At 44.0% G+C, this 15,531-nt stretch overlaps 1 protein-coding gene across 3 annotated transcripts in view; it reads right to left on the minus strand.

Moving 5' to 3' along the window:
* Positions 1–1,219: 1,219 nt before the first annotated feature.
* VEGFB (vascular endothelial growth factor B) overlaps positions 1,220–15,531 on the minus strand; it is a 252,049-nt gene continuing 237,737 nt past the window's right edge. For all 3 annotated transcript variants that reach the window (XM_085626033.1, XM_085626031.1, XM_085626032.1), the window contains 2 exons: positions 14,992–15,123; positions 1,220–4,255 (listed from right to left, as the gene is read on the minus strand). In XM_085626033.1, coding sequence (XP_085482159.1) covers positions 4,234–4,255; positions 14,992–15,123 — 154 coding nt within the window. In that variant the 3' untranslated portion in view covers positions 1,220–4,233. The remainder of the gene's footprint in view (positions 4,256–14,991; positions 15,124–15,531) is intronic.

Here is a 15,531-nt window from a genome sequence, read left to right on the forward strand (position 1 = left end):
TTATTTTTGAGTGCATCAAGCTATTTTCCATATGACAAAGAATGCTCACACGGTCTCCATGGTACAGGCCCCCACCCATCTAATTCCCCTTCAGTAAATACTGAAAAGTTGTAGAAACTCAACACAAACACACTTCAACTTGACCCTTGCCTTTCCACCCCTGAAAGACCTGAACTGCTGGGAGACACCACCAAGAGGACCCCGGTTCGGAACTTCAGCCCAGGGCTGTGGTATATCGGTCAGGTGGCTAGCCTAGATGGACATGTTTGGGGGCCTGTCCTTCCTTGGAACCCTCTGGGTCTTTAGTCATTTTGCTCCCTTGTATCACCCAGAATGTCCGGCCAACTGGTTGAACAGGCCTTTCTTAGTATGGCTCTCAAGTCTTTTTGTGACTTCTGGTATCAGCCACAGAGAGGAAAGAAACCAGAGGTAGCCTGCCATGAGAACGCTGGGACAGGAGTGGAATCAAAGCAAGGCCGAATATTACTGTTATAGTCTGAAGACCACAATCGCAAGTAAGGAGAGGGGCCGACCTGGTTTTCAGCACTCTGAGGACGGGGTCTACCCTGTATTCTCCTGGCTCTCAGAACCACTAGGCCTGAGGGCAGTAGGGAGAGTTCCCTGCCCATAATGGCATTTGACAGCTAGCACATCTTTGAAGGTTATCTGACTTTACTTCAACCAATCAGCCTTGCCGTGACGTGTCTTTTTTTCCATCAGCAAACCTAACACAGTAGCACTTACATCTGATTCCTAAATCCCTGTAACCACAACTGCATCTTCCTTCTATCCTCATTGTCCATCTGCTCTGTCCCTCTACGGTTCCCTCATCAAGCAACAGGCATGACATATATGTTCCCTCCTATCCTTTTCCCATCTCTTCCTTCTTTATCAGTATTTTGAAGTTGGCCTGTGGTCTCGCAACTGCTATTCAAATAACCTATAATTTAACATATGGTATATAGGTGGGTGCGCAGTGATGGGAAACGCTGGAGCTTAAAGTTTAATATACGAAAGTAGCATGTTAGATGAACCTCCGGAAACGTATAAGAAGATTGGACTATCTTTGAGTGCATGGGAGGTCTGCAAGTTCATCCACCAGCCAGAGTCAAAGCCCACCTCCCTCCAGGCCTTCGTGGCCTCCAAATCGGAAACTCCTTCGACAGAGTGACCCGCTACCTCAAGACTCCAAGAAACGTACAAAGATGAAAGGAAAGAGCAGGGCCTACATTTTTTAATGCCAGATGGAATGTTATTTTCTAATATAGATCTAAATATATATATATATAATATGTATATAAAATATGCATTATCTTTACATAAACATATAAAACATCAGCAAAAAGTGTACATCAGTTTTTTTCACATCTAAACGACTCACATGGAAGAAGGTGCGTAGGGTTCAACATTCATAAGACTTTCTTCAGAGCCGGGCACGTTTGAGGGAATGTTCCAGGGTGTAGTCTCCAAGAAATGCTCTTTTATCAAGAATACATAGACATAGCTTACATATGGCAAAAGTTTAGAGCTGATCCTGAATAACTTGTTTCCTTGCACCAGAATAACTTTCATGCTGAAACTGACTGCAAACAAAGACGTATGGAGGGGGATTGTGGTCAAACGCTCCACAGGCAGATACACTGAAATGATGCAGAAATGGGCGCAAAATTATGTGTAAAATTATGCAGCATAATGCATCACATTCTGTGATATTGTTTCACTATTTTGTCTTTTTAACCCTTTAATACTGTCTGACCAAAAGTTACACCTCGTAATCAGCAACAGAAAGGTGACCAGTTAACCTCACATAGGGTCCCCCACTGCGCTGCACCACGCATGGCACTTTTTCAAAGTAACTTTTAATCCTTTGTGCTAGCTACAGATTGTTTTTTAAACATCTAAATTATGCAGCAGGTGCTGGATTATGTGGCACACTTACTAAATCAATTACTATGGGGAAAACACCACAGCCAAGGAATTGCGTGAATTCAGTGGCTCTGTTCATGGGTCACCTACTGACTGGAGACAGTTCACCCGCTCCTCAAGGGACCATAACTGGCACAGATCCTCTGCACAGATCTCTAATTGTCTTCACATATTTCCGGCCTGAATTCTTTGAAAACTGGACCCCGCAATTAGGATGCTGTTGTTAAATATCTGCCTCTTTTGAGGCCTGGCACTGTGTTTGTTTAAAGAACAGAAAAAAGCAAAACTGGTAAGCAGGTTGTGACACGACTGGTACAATTACTTCCTGAAATGCTGGTAACCTTGTTATGAGACCTAGATTACTCCTTTCCGTAAGGACATTGGTACAAAGAATTGGTTGCAAAAGACCAGGGCCATGATTTAGAGTTTGGCAGATGCTTTAATCTGATTTCTCGTCCACCTTATTACAAATGCATTATATACTATGGCCCTTGTAATAGGACGGACAGATATCCACCATGTTTGTGATGGAGTGCCCATCCACCAAGCTATAAATCAGACCGCCGACGGCCTGATTAAGAGCTTGGCCAATGGATTACTCCATCACAAACGTGGTGGATATCCCGATTGCTATATTACAAGTGCATGCTAGCCTATGGCACTTAAAATATGGTAGATGGGACCTCCGTCACTTTGGGATTGAGCATAAAGTCCATCAAACTCTAAATAAGGCTCATTGTATGTGGGCACAATGACAAACTACACTGCTTGGAATGTTGTCTTCATATAATGGGCCATGCATTTCTAACAGAACAGCCATTACATGACTTAGCCCAAAAATTGAGCATGTTGTGTTATCTCTGTCAGGGCCACTTTAAGCTAAGACTAATTCTGTGGAGTCCTCCTTTTCCAATATAACATTCCTGTCATGCTAAACAAGCAGCAACGCATGTGGCACGGTCAATCTCTGCATTGCTCCCAAAGCATGGAATAATAACTTGGAGAGATCACATTCAACACAGCAACAACTCTTCCCTAAAACACTGGGTCAGTAACTCGGCAACCGGCCCACTGACTTTCTGGAATGTGCAAGATGTTGTGGGTGACTAGTGGGTATTCCTGTGCTCAATATTTGTAACACTGAAGGCGAATTTGAAAGTTTGTTGTGATCAGTGCTCCGGCCAAAGATTCTAAAACCTGAAGACAGGTGTCATGGCATGGAGGCAATGGCTCAATAAACAAAGAACAGAGCAGATTTTTATATCAGGCAGTTCTTGCACAGTAAATATATTTGTAGGCGACTGCCACCTGCGACTGTTAACCCAACCAACAGTATCCCTAAATATAAAGACCTTTAAAGAGACAGTTCTACACTTTAATCTCCCTCACACATCTCCCGATTGTCTATCTTTTCCTCTCTCGTCCCATCTTGCAGTGTCCTTGTTTAGAAAAAGGTGGCCCTGCACACTTTGGCTCTGACCACATGTGTTGCGTGATACTGTTGACTGAGTGGACTGTGGCTTTCAACACATAAGCTGTGAACATTTCTTAAATTTGAACAAGAGGGGCCAAAGATTAGTCTAATGCTACCATTAAAAAGGGGCGATGTTACAGAACAAGGGGACATTCGCGTGAAACATAAGCCATATTGCCAACAACTCTTCTTCTTTTGTCTGCTGTGCACATCAGGGGAAGTTGTAAGCAGCTTTTCCCCTGGTCGACATTTCTACTGATTTCTTAGCATATATATTCACTAAAAACATTTAACAGTTTTCCCTTGTCTATAGTGGTCGTTACAATCCTATTTCATTCAGGCAGTTTGGGACATCTTGAATCCCATGGAGGGGTCGTTGCAGTTCCAAATCTGGCGTCCATCTTGGTTATGTCGCAGAGCTAACTTTTTCAAAGTTTGGTTCTCTTATTACAGGTTTTGGCACAGTCTGCCAAGGGACATGGCAAAGTCCCTTGGCCTTTATCTCAAACCATGGTCATGTATGCACATATTTTCATATGCTCCGTTACCCTCACTCCAGCTGATGGCAGCTTATGGCACCAAATGGATGAAGGAATTGGTTTTTGTGTTCTTCTTTCACCCACTTGACAGGTGATCAAAGGTGAAGCTTTCTGTCAATTTGCCAGCACATCCAGCTTCCGCTTACTGCTGGTGGCAGTGACAACACAAACTGGGGAAAGTAGGCAGACGACCATCTCCACCTGTGGTACAGGGAGACATCAGCCTCGAAGATCTACAAGATGACGACCACAGGCCACCAGCAGCTCTAAGTTGGGAAGGTTTTCCCCTTCTGATCATCTCCGACGGTCATCACATCTAGGAGAGGAGAAAGAACCCCAAATTAAATCATGTTTAAATTAGTGGTAAAAAGTTGATTAGGTAAACCAGCGCCACTTACATATTTTAATATCAATGCATATTTAGTCACTGGTCTTTTTCTAAGGCAAAGAAAATAAGTTACTTACCTGTAATTGTAGTTCTCCAGTATCGGTATCCTTCATAGATTCGCATGCTTAAAATATTTCCTGTGGAAGTGGGAGTGCCACAGTATAATTAGAAAGCAGTATAATGTTAAACGTAGCCTGGTAATGACATAAAGCCTTCACTTTTGTAACACATCTGTGTCATTTAAAAGAGACTAAACTTCAACCAGTCAGGTTGTAACACCCGCTAGAACATTCCCCTCAGAGGCTTCTGTCTCGCAGATTTTCAGAGCATAAGTGTGAATATGTATCAGTACCAAGGAGAAGGTGAGTCTCTCATGGGGAGGGGGTGGGTCGCATCCGAATCTATGAAAGATACCAATAGTGGAGAACTACAGTTACAGGTAACTTATTTTCTTTACCAGTATTGGATCTTTCATAGATTCCCATGCTTGAATAAGATTAAATAGCAGTCAAATAGCCCATTTTATCTCAACATTAAAATAAATGTGTACGTATATGTTTACATCTAGACATATACAAATATATAAACAATGTGAAATGTGCACAATACATTAGAGGATGGCAGGGTATCACTAACTATTATGGCTCACCTTTACTGGAAAAGTTGACATACTACTGGCTGGTCCACTGTCGCATCTCTGTGGACTGTGGAATCCAAGCAGTAGCCCTGCGTAAAGGTGTGTCCACTTTTCCAGCTTGCTGCTCTGCAGATATCTTGGATAGACACACCAGCAAATAACGCTGTAGAAGTCAATAAAAATCTGGTAGAATGAGCTCGCACATTAGTCTGTAATGGTTTGGCAGTGTTTTGATGACAAAATTGTACGGCGTTAGTTATCCATCTTGCTATGCTTTGTTTAGAGAGCGGATAACCTCGTCTAGGAGCACAGTATGCCACTAACAACTGATTGGATTTGTGGAATTGTTTTGTCTTGGCAAGGTAAAACTTAGGCCATCACTTGGCATCCAAGGAATGCAATTTCATTTCTGCTACATTCTTGGCTTCTGGGAAGAATGTCTTCAGATCTATTGGTTCATTTAAATGGAAGTCTGTTGAAACTTTAGGAATGAATTTTGGATACGTCGCAGAATCACTTTATCGTTCCTGAACAGTAGGAAAGGTTCTTGAATAGGGAATGCTTGTATTTCACGAACTTGTCTTGCTGATGTTAGAGCCAGCAGAAGAGCCACTTTCCAGGACAGAGATGTAATGTCCACTCTGTTTATGGGCTCCAAGCTTTTCTTTAGCTGATAAAGCAGTGTTTGGTTTCCAGAGTGGAGGAGGACATCTCACTGGAGGGTAGACCCTTAACAGACCCGTGGGAAATTGCTTGATGAGTCTGCTAGACCATAGTGATTGTAATGTCGATGATCTTCTGAAGTGGAATATGGCTGCTAAGTGAACCTTAATCAAGGCCTAGCAAGACCGGACTGTGCCAGATACAGCAAGTAAGGAAGGATTTCTTCTGGTGTAAATGACACTAGGTTCACGCTTGACAATTGACACCAGGTGCAAAACTTCTTCCATTTAAGACTGTAAGTCTTGTTCGCACTATTCCGCCCTAGCTCTGGCTAGAATATCTCTGCATTCTCCTGAGATATTCAGATGCATAAATGCATTCAATTCAAGAGCCAAGCTGATAAGTGTAAGGGCCTCAGATCTTCATGAAGTACTTGGCCTTGGTTCATTGTCAGTAGAGGCAGAAGTGGTTGAAGTTGGATGTGCGGTCTCTGATATAAGTAGCTCTGTGAACCAATGTTGCCTAGGCCATTTCGGATCTATCAGAATGATCCTTCATGAGAATCCTTTCGGTAAGGGGAGTCAGAGGAAAAGTGTATGCAAAGATTCTGGAATATGAGATCAAAAACTCATTCCCCCATGACGCTTGTTGTGGATTCCAGCTTGCATAGAATCGGCATTTCTGATTCTTGGCGGTTGCAAAAAGGTCCAGATTCGGCTTGCTCCATTGGTGGAAAATTTTCTCCAGGACTTCCTGATTTAGTTCCCACTCATGGCAGGTACTTCTCATTCTGCTCAGCGTGTTTGCGATGAAATTTTGCTTTCCCAGCACATGTTCCACTGTCACCAGGTTTGTGTTTATATCCATTGCCTGTCCAGTTCCTTTTGCAATTGTCGCAGCAAAAGGTGGCAGAATGGCACTAAAGGAATGTAAGAGGACATCATCCCTAGCAGGAATTTGAAAAGGTGAACAGAAAGTGTTTTTTTTCCTTGCACTAAACAGGTCAAGTAAAGTAATCTTGTCCATCTTTCTGGAGTTGGAAATGCTTTGTTCTGCACTCTATCCAGTGTAGCCACCAAGAACGTTATCCTCATGGATGGCTGAAGGGCTGACTTTTTTGGGTTCAGCATGAGGCCCAATTTGCTGAAAAGGTGTAAGCATGCATTGGTTGACCTCTCTGCAGATTGATGGAACGGTGCCTGCCCTAGCCATTCATCGAGATACAGAAGGGCTTGGTGTTTTTCTTGTCTAAAGAATGCCGCTATTGGAGCCAGGCACTTTGTGATAATGCATGGAGTGGATTTTAGACCGGATTAGAGTACTTCGAACTGATAATGGCTGCTGGCACCTGTGAATCTTGAAACTTTTCAGTGGCGTGCATGTATCCGGACATGAAAATATGCATTTTAGAGATCTAATGTCATATAATCTCCGTAGTTTAGAAGCTGTAGGATATCTTAGAGCAAGACGATGCGAAATGTCTGTTCTGAGTTATTGGTTCAGTTTTCTTAGGTCCAGTATAGGTCTCCATTCCCCTCACTTCTTCTGGAATAAGAAGAAACGGGAGAAGAAACCTGTTCCCTTCTCGTTTGCAGGAACTCATTCTATGGCCCCTTTGCTGAGCATGGCCTGGACTTCTTATCTGAGAAGATGCAGATGTTTTGGTGGGAACTGCTGGGACGGAGACAGGGGTGTTTTTTTAATGAATTCCAGTGTGTGAGTGAATGTAATCAAATCCAATATCCATTGGTCTGTTGTTATTTTCTTCTATTCGGAAAGGTGATTGGAAATATTGCCTCTGAGACAAGCCAGAGAAAATGGAGGTGTAGCTGGTGCCTGTAATACATCACTGTTGACGTCCTGTGTCCTTGCCCTGGCGACCTAGCTTTACTCTCTGGGTCTGCCTCATGTAGGCAGCCTGAAGACGTTTTCACAGTTGATATTGCAGGCAAAACTGCTGTCATCCAGGTTGGTATGATGCGTACCTGTATTATTGTAAGAGAATTGAACACTAACTCGTGGACCACTAAAAGTAATTTTTCTATATGCAGGGTACCCAGTGACTTGGCGGTATCAGTATCCGTCTTAATGGGTTGGAGGGTGTAGTTGATGTGCTATCTAGAGGGCTTTGCCGTCATATAATTGGTCTAGTACCTTGCTTCGAACCTCTTGTCTGGAGGAAGTGGCTTTTCACCAACCCTGTATTTGTAGGACTGCTGCTCCTGCCAGATGTCTAAAACCTGTGGACGCAATGTCCATGGCACAATCAATTATTTTGAAGGATGGGTGCTCTTTTTCTATCCAAACACATTTGACGGTCATACCTTCCGAGCACTGTTAACTAGTTTGCTGCTCGCACTGTAAGTGCTGACATTGAAGAGAAGCACTTTCTCAAAATTATAAAGGTACAGATCTTACTTATGAGGAGGTGCTGAGTTTGGTGCTGATGGATTTTCAGAATGGCGCTGGGCCATTGCTGATATTTCGGCGGGCTGCATGCTACCCCAAAGGGACCATCATCATCTGAGTCAACCTCATCCAGGAGATGACTGGGTGGTAAGGGTGACATCTTCCTTGGGGATGTATGTTCTGGAATCAGAGATCTGGTTTTACCCATTTCTTTTTTTCTGGGATTCTTCCTTTGTCATTGATGTTGTTGTCAAAGTCGTCGACGGCGGTTTCATCGGTACTGCCTTTGGAATTGATTTTGCTGTCGATGGGGTCATCGAGTCAGAGACCAGTTTGACCGTCAACGGGATGAGCGTTGTAGACTGTATCGTCTGTGGTCATCGACTGTGATCAAATCACAATCACAGTTGTTACTGTCATTGAGGTCAACATAGTTATCACCATAATCATCCTCGTCGCCCTAGGCCCTTTAATTTTGAAACATACCATAGTAATTTTGTTTTTTAAAAGAGACCAAACATAGGTCTCAAGCAATCGGATTGGCCCACCCTCTTGAACACTCCTGTGAGATGCTCCACTCCATCAGATTTACAAAGCACTAGTGTAGAAGATACACCCAGAAAAAGAGAGCGAGAGAGAGAGAGAGAGAGAGAGAGAGCGGAGGGAGGAAAAAAGGTGAGCTTCCTAGGGGAGGCCGGTGGGTCGCATTTGAATCTATGAAAGATTCCAATACTGGAGAACTACAGTCACAGGTAAGAAACGTATCTGCTTACTCCAATATTTGAACTTTCATAGATTCACATGCTTAAATCAGATTAAATAGCAGTTTTAAAGTACGTCTGCAGCGGTTTACCTGCTGTTTGATGGCAATAGCAAATGGTGCTGGATATCCTTCGAACACTGCTTTGCCTAGAAAAAGGATAGCCCTTCAGTGGTGCGCTGTAAGCCACAAAGTTGATTAGACTTGTGAAAGCCCTTAGTAATTTGTAAATAGAATTTTAAACATCTCTTGACATCTAAAGAGTGAAGGGCTCTCTCAGCTGTTGTAGTAGGAGCTGGAAAAAGTGTTCTGAGGATGAGAGGCTCATTCAAATGAAAGTCTGAAGCGACTTTAGAAATGAACTTGGGGTTCATACAAAGGACCAATCTATCGGCCTGAAATTGTAGGAAAGGTTCCTGAATGGTGAGGGCACTAACTCACCTGGCAGACGTTAAAGCTACAAGGATAGCAACTTTTCCACAAAATGAACTTCAGATCAGCTCGATGAATGGGTTCGAACAGGTGCTTCATAAGATGTGAGAGGACAATATTGACCTGCCAGAGCGGAGGAGGAGGTCTGACTGGTGGAAAAACCCTAAACAGCCCTTTGAGGAATTACTGAACAATTCTAGTGGACCATAAGGAAAGCAAGGTAGATGATCTCCTAAAGGGAGCGATAGCTGCCAAGTGGTCATGAGGGAAGCATGAGCCAATCCTGATCTTGCTAAGTGAAGGAGATAATGGAAAATCTCTTGAGGCGAAGAAGAGAGTGGGTGCACGTTAGCTTGCTGGTACCAAATGCAAAAACGCTTCCACCTGAGGCGTTAGGTTTTGTTAGTACTTTCTGCTCTGCTCTGTATAGTATTTCCCTGCAGTCTGAAGACAAGTTCAGATGGGCAAACTGCTTGTGCTCAGAAGCCAAGCCGATAAATGGAGGGATTTGGGACTCTGATGCAACACTTCATCCCAGGACATTGCTAAGAGCGATAGTACCAGTTTCAACTGGATGTGAGGTTGCTTCGAGAGAAGAAGGAGCCCCGTAAACCAGAGCTGGCATGGCCAGGACGGGGCTATGAAGATCAACCTGCATGGTTCGGCCTCCATCTTCACGAGGACTCTTGGGAGGAGAGGAATGGGAGGAAAGGTATGGGCAAAGATCCCACATGATCCCTGATGGTGATGCCAACTGGCATTTCTTGTTCTTGGAGGGTAGGGGGGGGGGTTGCAGAGAGATCAAGACTTGGCTTGTCCCACAGGAGAAAAATGCTGTTGAGAGTTTCCTGATACACTTCCCATTCGTGACAAGATGAGTTTAATCTGCTTAGTGTGTATGCTATTGTGTTTTGCTTTCCAGGAACATGTTCCACTCGTAGGGACACTCCGTTGTGAATAGCCCACTCCCAGATGCACTGTATCTCTTGAGAGAGGAGGCCTGATCTTGTGCCACTTGCTTGTTGATGTAGTGCATTGTGGTCATATTGTTCATCCAGATGAGTACAGCCGAGTTCCTTATTCTTGGAAGGAAAGCCTGTAAGGTGAGATAGACTGTCTTGAGCTCCAACAAATTGATATGAAGAAGGAGATAAGGCTTTTGCCACCTGCCTCCGACCTGCAGGTCTTAAAGGTGTGCTCCCCATCCTTCCAGGGAAGCATCAGTAGTTATGACCAACAGAGAAGGTAAACTCAGGAGGGACAGACCGACTGATAGATTTTTTTCGATACATCCAACATGAAAAGGCATTGATCACATGGCCGGAGTGATGGTGAGTAGATTGTCGACAGATCCCGTTGCCCATAGACATTGTTTGTCCAGTTCCTCCTGGAGGGGACACATGGAACCAGTGGGATGTAGGATGACATCATCCCCAATAGGGATTTGTAAAGGCAAACTGAGACCCTTTTTCTCTTTTCCGTTCTGCTAAGGACGTTAGTCTTAATTGTCTCACCACTGAAGAATATGCATTGTGTCAAGCGTCGCTCCTAAGAACCTGAAAGTTTTTGAAGGATGTGAGACTGACTTTTTGGGGTTCAGGCGAAGGCCCAGCTTGTTGAACAGTGTTGTATAGGCTGCCGTTGATGCCTGTGCTGCTCGAATGGACGGCGCCCTGACTAACCCAATTGTCCATATACGGGAACACTTGGTGTCTTTGTTTTTTTAGGAAAGCTGCTATTGGTGCAAACTACTTTGTAAGTATCGCAGGGGCAGATTTTAGGCCAAAAGCAAGGACTCTGAACTGGTAATAGCTCCTGGCTATTGTAAATCATAGGAACTTTCTGTGGGGTGGGTGGATGGAGGTGTTGAAATACGCACCCTGAAGGTCCGCGGTTGCCATGTAATCCCCTTAATTTAAGAGCAACAGAATGTCATGTAAAGTCACCATGTGGAAGGACTGTTTCTTGAGATAGGTGTTGAAACTTCTCAGGTCTAAAATTGGTCCCCACTGTTTGAACTTTTTGCAGACCAAAATCAACCTGGAATATAATCCCTTCCCTTGTTGTGATGCGGGAACTGGTTCTATTGCTCTTTTCGTGAGCACTGTAATGATCTCTAACTTGAGAAGGTGTAGATGCTTTGGAACAGAGGGTTGAGGTTGAGTGGGGGGTGGAATTTGAATACATTCTAGAGTATAGCCAAATTGAATAAGGTTCAGCACCCATTGGCCTGTAGTTATAACCTGCCAGTAATGGAGGTAAACAGAAATGTTGCCCCCTAACTTGGTTGATGATTCAGGATGGATAGCTGGAGTCTGTAGTTGGCCATTGGTAATGGGCTGTGTCCTTGCCTTGATGCCTCGCTGTACCTCTTGGTGCAGGTCGACTGTAAGCCGCTGGTGGTAGTTGGCGTTGGGAGTTTTGGGAACGAAATTGCTGTGAGGAAGAAATATAAGCAGGGTAACAATATTGTTGGTAAGCCACCCTGTAGAATGGAAGGCCTTTTCCTCGGGCACCCCGAAAGGGCACTTTCCTATATTTAAGCATACCCCGCGACTTAGCTGTGTCCGTATCTGTTTTGATAGCTTGTAGTGCCTCATCCACGTGCTTGACGAAAACAGCTTCCCTATTGAAAAGGAGGTCTAGTATTTTGGTTTGGACCTCAGGCCTGAACGAAGTAGCCTTTAGCCAACCCTGGCTGCGTAACACAGCAGCACCTGCAAGTTTTCGAAATGTAGTAATGGCAATATCCATGGCACATCAATTACCTCTGATGATGTGCGTTCTCCTGCCTGGAGGACATTTTTGGCCTCTGCGATACTGTCCTCCAGGAGCTGTTCCAAATACGGGGCGATATTGGACCACACTTGGAGATAATATCGAACAAGAACAGCGAGTGAATTTGCTGCCCCAACTGTAAGCGCCAACATCGCTGGAAACCTTTTTTGATCTGCGATGTGCTGCCTGCACGATAACAGAATCAGGCTTCAGGTGACCAGTCAAGCCAGCAGGAGCATCTTCTGGAGCTTTGTATTTTTTATCCACGTGGAGAAAGACCACAGTTACTGTGGCTGGAGTCTTCATGACTTTTAAGCCCTCTTCCCAGATGTAGTTTTCAATGGACATAGCTCTTACGCTCTTCTGAAATGGTTCTTTAAAATCTTAAAGAAAGCAGTCTGTCTGTGTAAAGGGCATTGATAAATCAAACCTCTTTGCTGCTCTTTCCAGCAAGTTGTGGAAACCTGGAATGTCTTGCTGGAGAAGGAGACGGTGGTGTGGGCATCAGATAATAATTCCATTCTTGGTGGGGGTCACGGAGCTCACCCTCTTTCCTGTTGTCATTGGAAGTTGCAGGGTCATGAAGAAGAGTAGATTGTGGCGTATGGCGGACTGAATTAGGCAATAACAGTGGTGTTTGTTACGGAGTTGATGAAGGTATAGGTAGAGATTTTGCTGGTGCAGAGACTGGCACTGTGGTAGAAGATGTTGGGGGAAAACTCTTCCTATAATCTGAAAGCATAAACAGTAAGTCCATAACTAGTGAGGAAGGCAGGCACACCATTTCTTCCTGATATTGCAGATATTGATGCTGAGGGGTGTAATAACCTTGACCTTCATATTCCTCATCATCCTAATGCTCCTCTTGGCATTTGACATGGAGTTCTGAAGGGCTGTGCACATACCCAGAAGGACCTTCGTCATCAGAGTCTTCCTCAGCTGTGATGGAAGCAGTGGTCACACCTTGCTGTGAGAGGTGTGCTCAGGGGCAAATGCCTTATTTACTCCTGTTTTTGCTGTTTTTCCTTCATCGACTGGATCATCAACGTTGTCGGGTTGTCGAATGAGAATTTGAGTAATGATGACGAAACAATGGTGTATGTTGTAGAAGCCGATGACGTCGGCGGAAGTGGCATCGTCGATGGTGATACAGTCTTCGATGCCAAGGCCACAGTCACCTTGCTCGTCGACGGTTTAGGCAAATGGGTCAGACATGGATATAGAGCCCGCGGCTGTTGCTGTTCAAGATGCTGTGGGTTTCTTTTATCAGCGACAACAATGGTCTTGTCGACTGTGAGTCTTTCAACGGCGGTTTGTCAGCAGGTAGAACTGAAGAAGGTTTTTTGAAGGAATGCCGCACTTGAAGAGGTGGTGTAGGTGGGTCAGACCTTGTATTCTCTGGTCTTTTTGACGAAACATATTGTTCCCTCTTCTCCTTTTGCTCTTTTTGAGGAGACTTAGAAGGGCTGCACCTGTAAGACTCATGAGTGGTCTTTTTTAGGCTTTCTTAGATCGCTCAAGAGAAGAGTGAGAATGGGGAGACCTCTCCTCCTTATGTGACCTTCTGGAGGAGGATGATGATGGTGCCTCCTAACTGTCATCACTAGATACTGTGTCTTTCCTTGCCTTAAGCTTCTGTAGCCATATCAGCTGCTACCCTTCACGGTCTTTCAAGGTTTTATTAGAAAGGTTACAACATACCTTACATTGTTTGGCCTTATGATCTGGATAACGGCAATAAATATAGACCTTATGGGGGGCATCTGAATGAAGTCTCTTTTCAGAACAGGTACCACAGGCCCTGAACAGGCTCTTCTTCTCTTTATACGACAGGATGAAGTTAAAATAAAAGTCAAAAAATACAGACCCAATATGGAGTTAAAGAGTAATCTGTATATATCCTGAATCAATTATTGGGTTTTAATCCTTGGAAAAACCGTAGAACAAAATGCCTGAGCAGAGTACAGGGGACACTTCCTCGCACAATGTGCGGTAGAAAAACTGAGGGGCTGGAGCTTCTCACAGGAGTGGTCTAGGGGGTGGGGCAATCTGGTTGGTTGAAACCTATATTTTAAAATTGACTGTGGTATGTAAAACAATTAAAGGGCCTAGCGTCTTTCTAGTTTATGTTTAACATTGCATTGGTATTATATTGTTCCATGGGACTCCCATCTCGATGACGGGGAATGATTCAAGCATGTAAATCTATAAAAGTTCCACTACTGGAGTAACTCTGTGTTTTTATTGTGCAGCAGGGGAGGTGCACTAGAGCTGCTCGGCCTCCAATTTGTTGCAACAGACTCTACTCTTACAAGATCACACACACTTAAAATTCTATGCAGACAAGGACAGTTTTCTAAGCTTTCTTCACAGTCAGGATGCTAGGGTACACCTTTAAACCATGAAGTATAGTGCAATCAGTGCCATCACTGCAATGTCCTTATTGCAGGGATACCACATCTTCTTCCTACATGCATGTTGCATTTGTTAGGGCTCAGAAACCCAAACCAAAAGAAAAAGACTCTAGGTCATTTAGAGTTTGGCACATGGACTATCCATCAAAAATGTGAAGACATCCTGACCACCTTATTTAAAGTATGTATATACACATGGTATTTTTAGCAGATTTCCCGCACGTGTGTGTACACTCTTAGGGCGGACATGACACCTGCTTATATTTGGTAGATGTTCTACATGCATAAAATTCCAAGTGTCCTTCTCAATCTCATGAAAGGCTAAGTTCTGCACCACCACAGGGCAACAGATGCAGCTTAGATTGAACTTAGTGACACCCCTGCCACCTGCGGTTAGCAGGTGGGTGCACCAGAAAACATGCAGATGCAGTGATACCTACAGAACTGGTCTCTGCATCTTCTCACTACATGTGTGCTGTAAGATCAATGCATATCCCTTTCCCAAAGTGGGTTATTTACTTTCTATCGTGTTCTTTGGAAATTCCACTCTCCCCTCATGGATGGCACTTACTTGCAGGTATGCTCATTCAGCTCCTGGCCCTTGGCCCGACAGCGCTCAGCGCTCCGTTTGCAGGAACACTCACAGGTGTTTGGGTCCTGCTGTTGCTTCCGCCGGTCTGGACATGGAGCACAGGAACGTGGCCTGCATATGGAGAGGAGAGATTACATAAACACCCACATTCGACCATGATTCAAACTGCACAACCTGTTGTCTGTAGACCTCCAGTGTGGCAACAGACAGATCCTCCGAAATGTGACCGAACCATAAGCAATTGGAAAGATATCATTGTTGGTTTGTAAATCTATCCATGGAAAATTAGTGATTTATTCCCAAATACACATGCTTCCAGAGGGAAGATAATTCTGCTTCCACACCCTATATGATATTCCTGTTTTACTTTATTTTTAAAGTCCAATTAGTAGGATGATTAAATATTTAATTCTAGTAACTAATCGGTTGGAGGAAGATGCGGTGATGCTCAAATCTTTTTTAGGATATGCAATTATCTTTTAAATCGATATACATTATTCACAAGGACTATTCTATCTC

This window comes from Triturus cristatus, chromosome 9 (assembly GCF_964204655.1).
Source record: "Triturus cristatus chromosome 9, aTriCri1.1, whole genome shotgun sequence".
NCBI classification, from domain to species: Eukaryota; Metazoa; Chordata; class Amphibia; order Caudata; family Salamandridae; genus Triturus; species Triturus cristatus.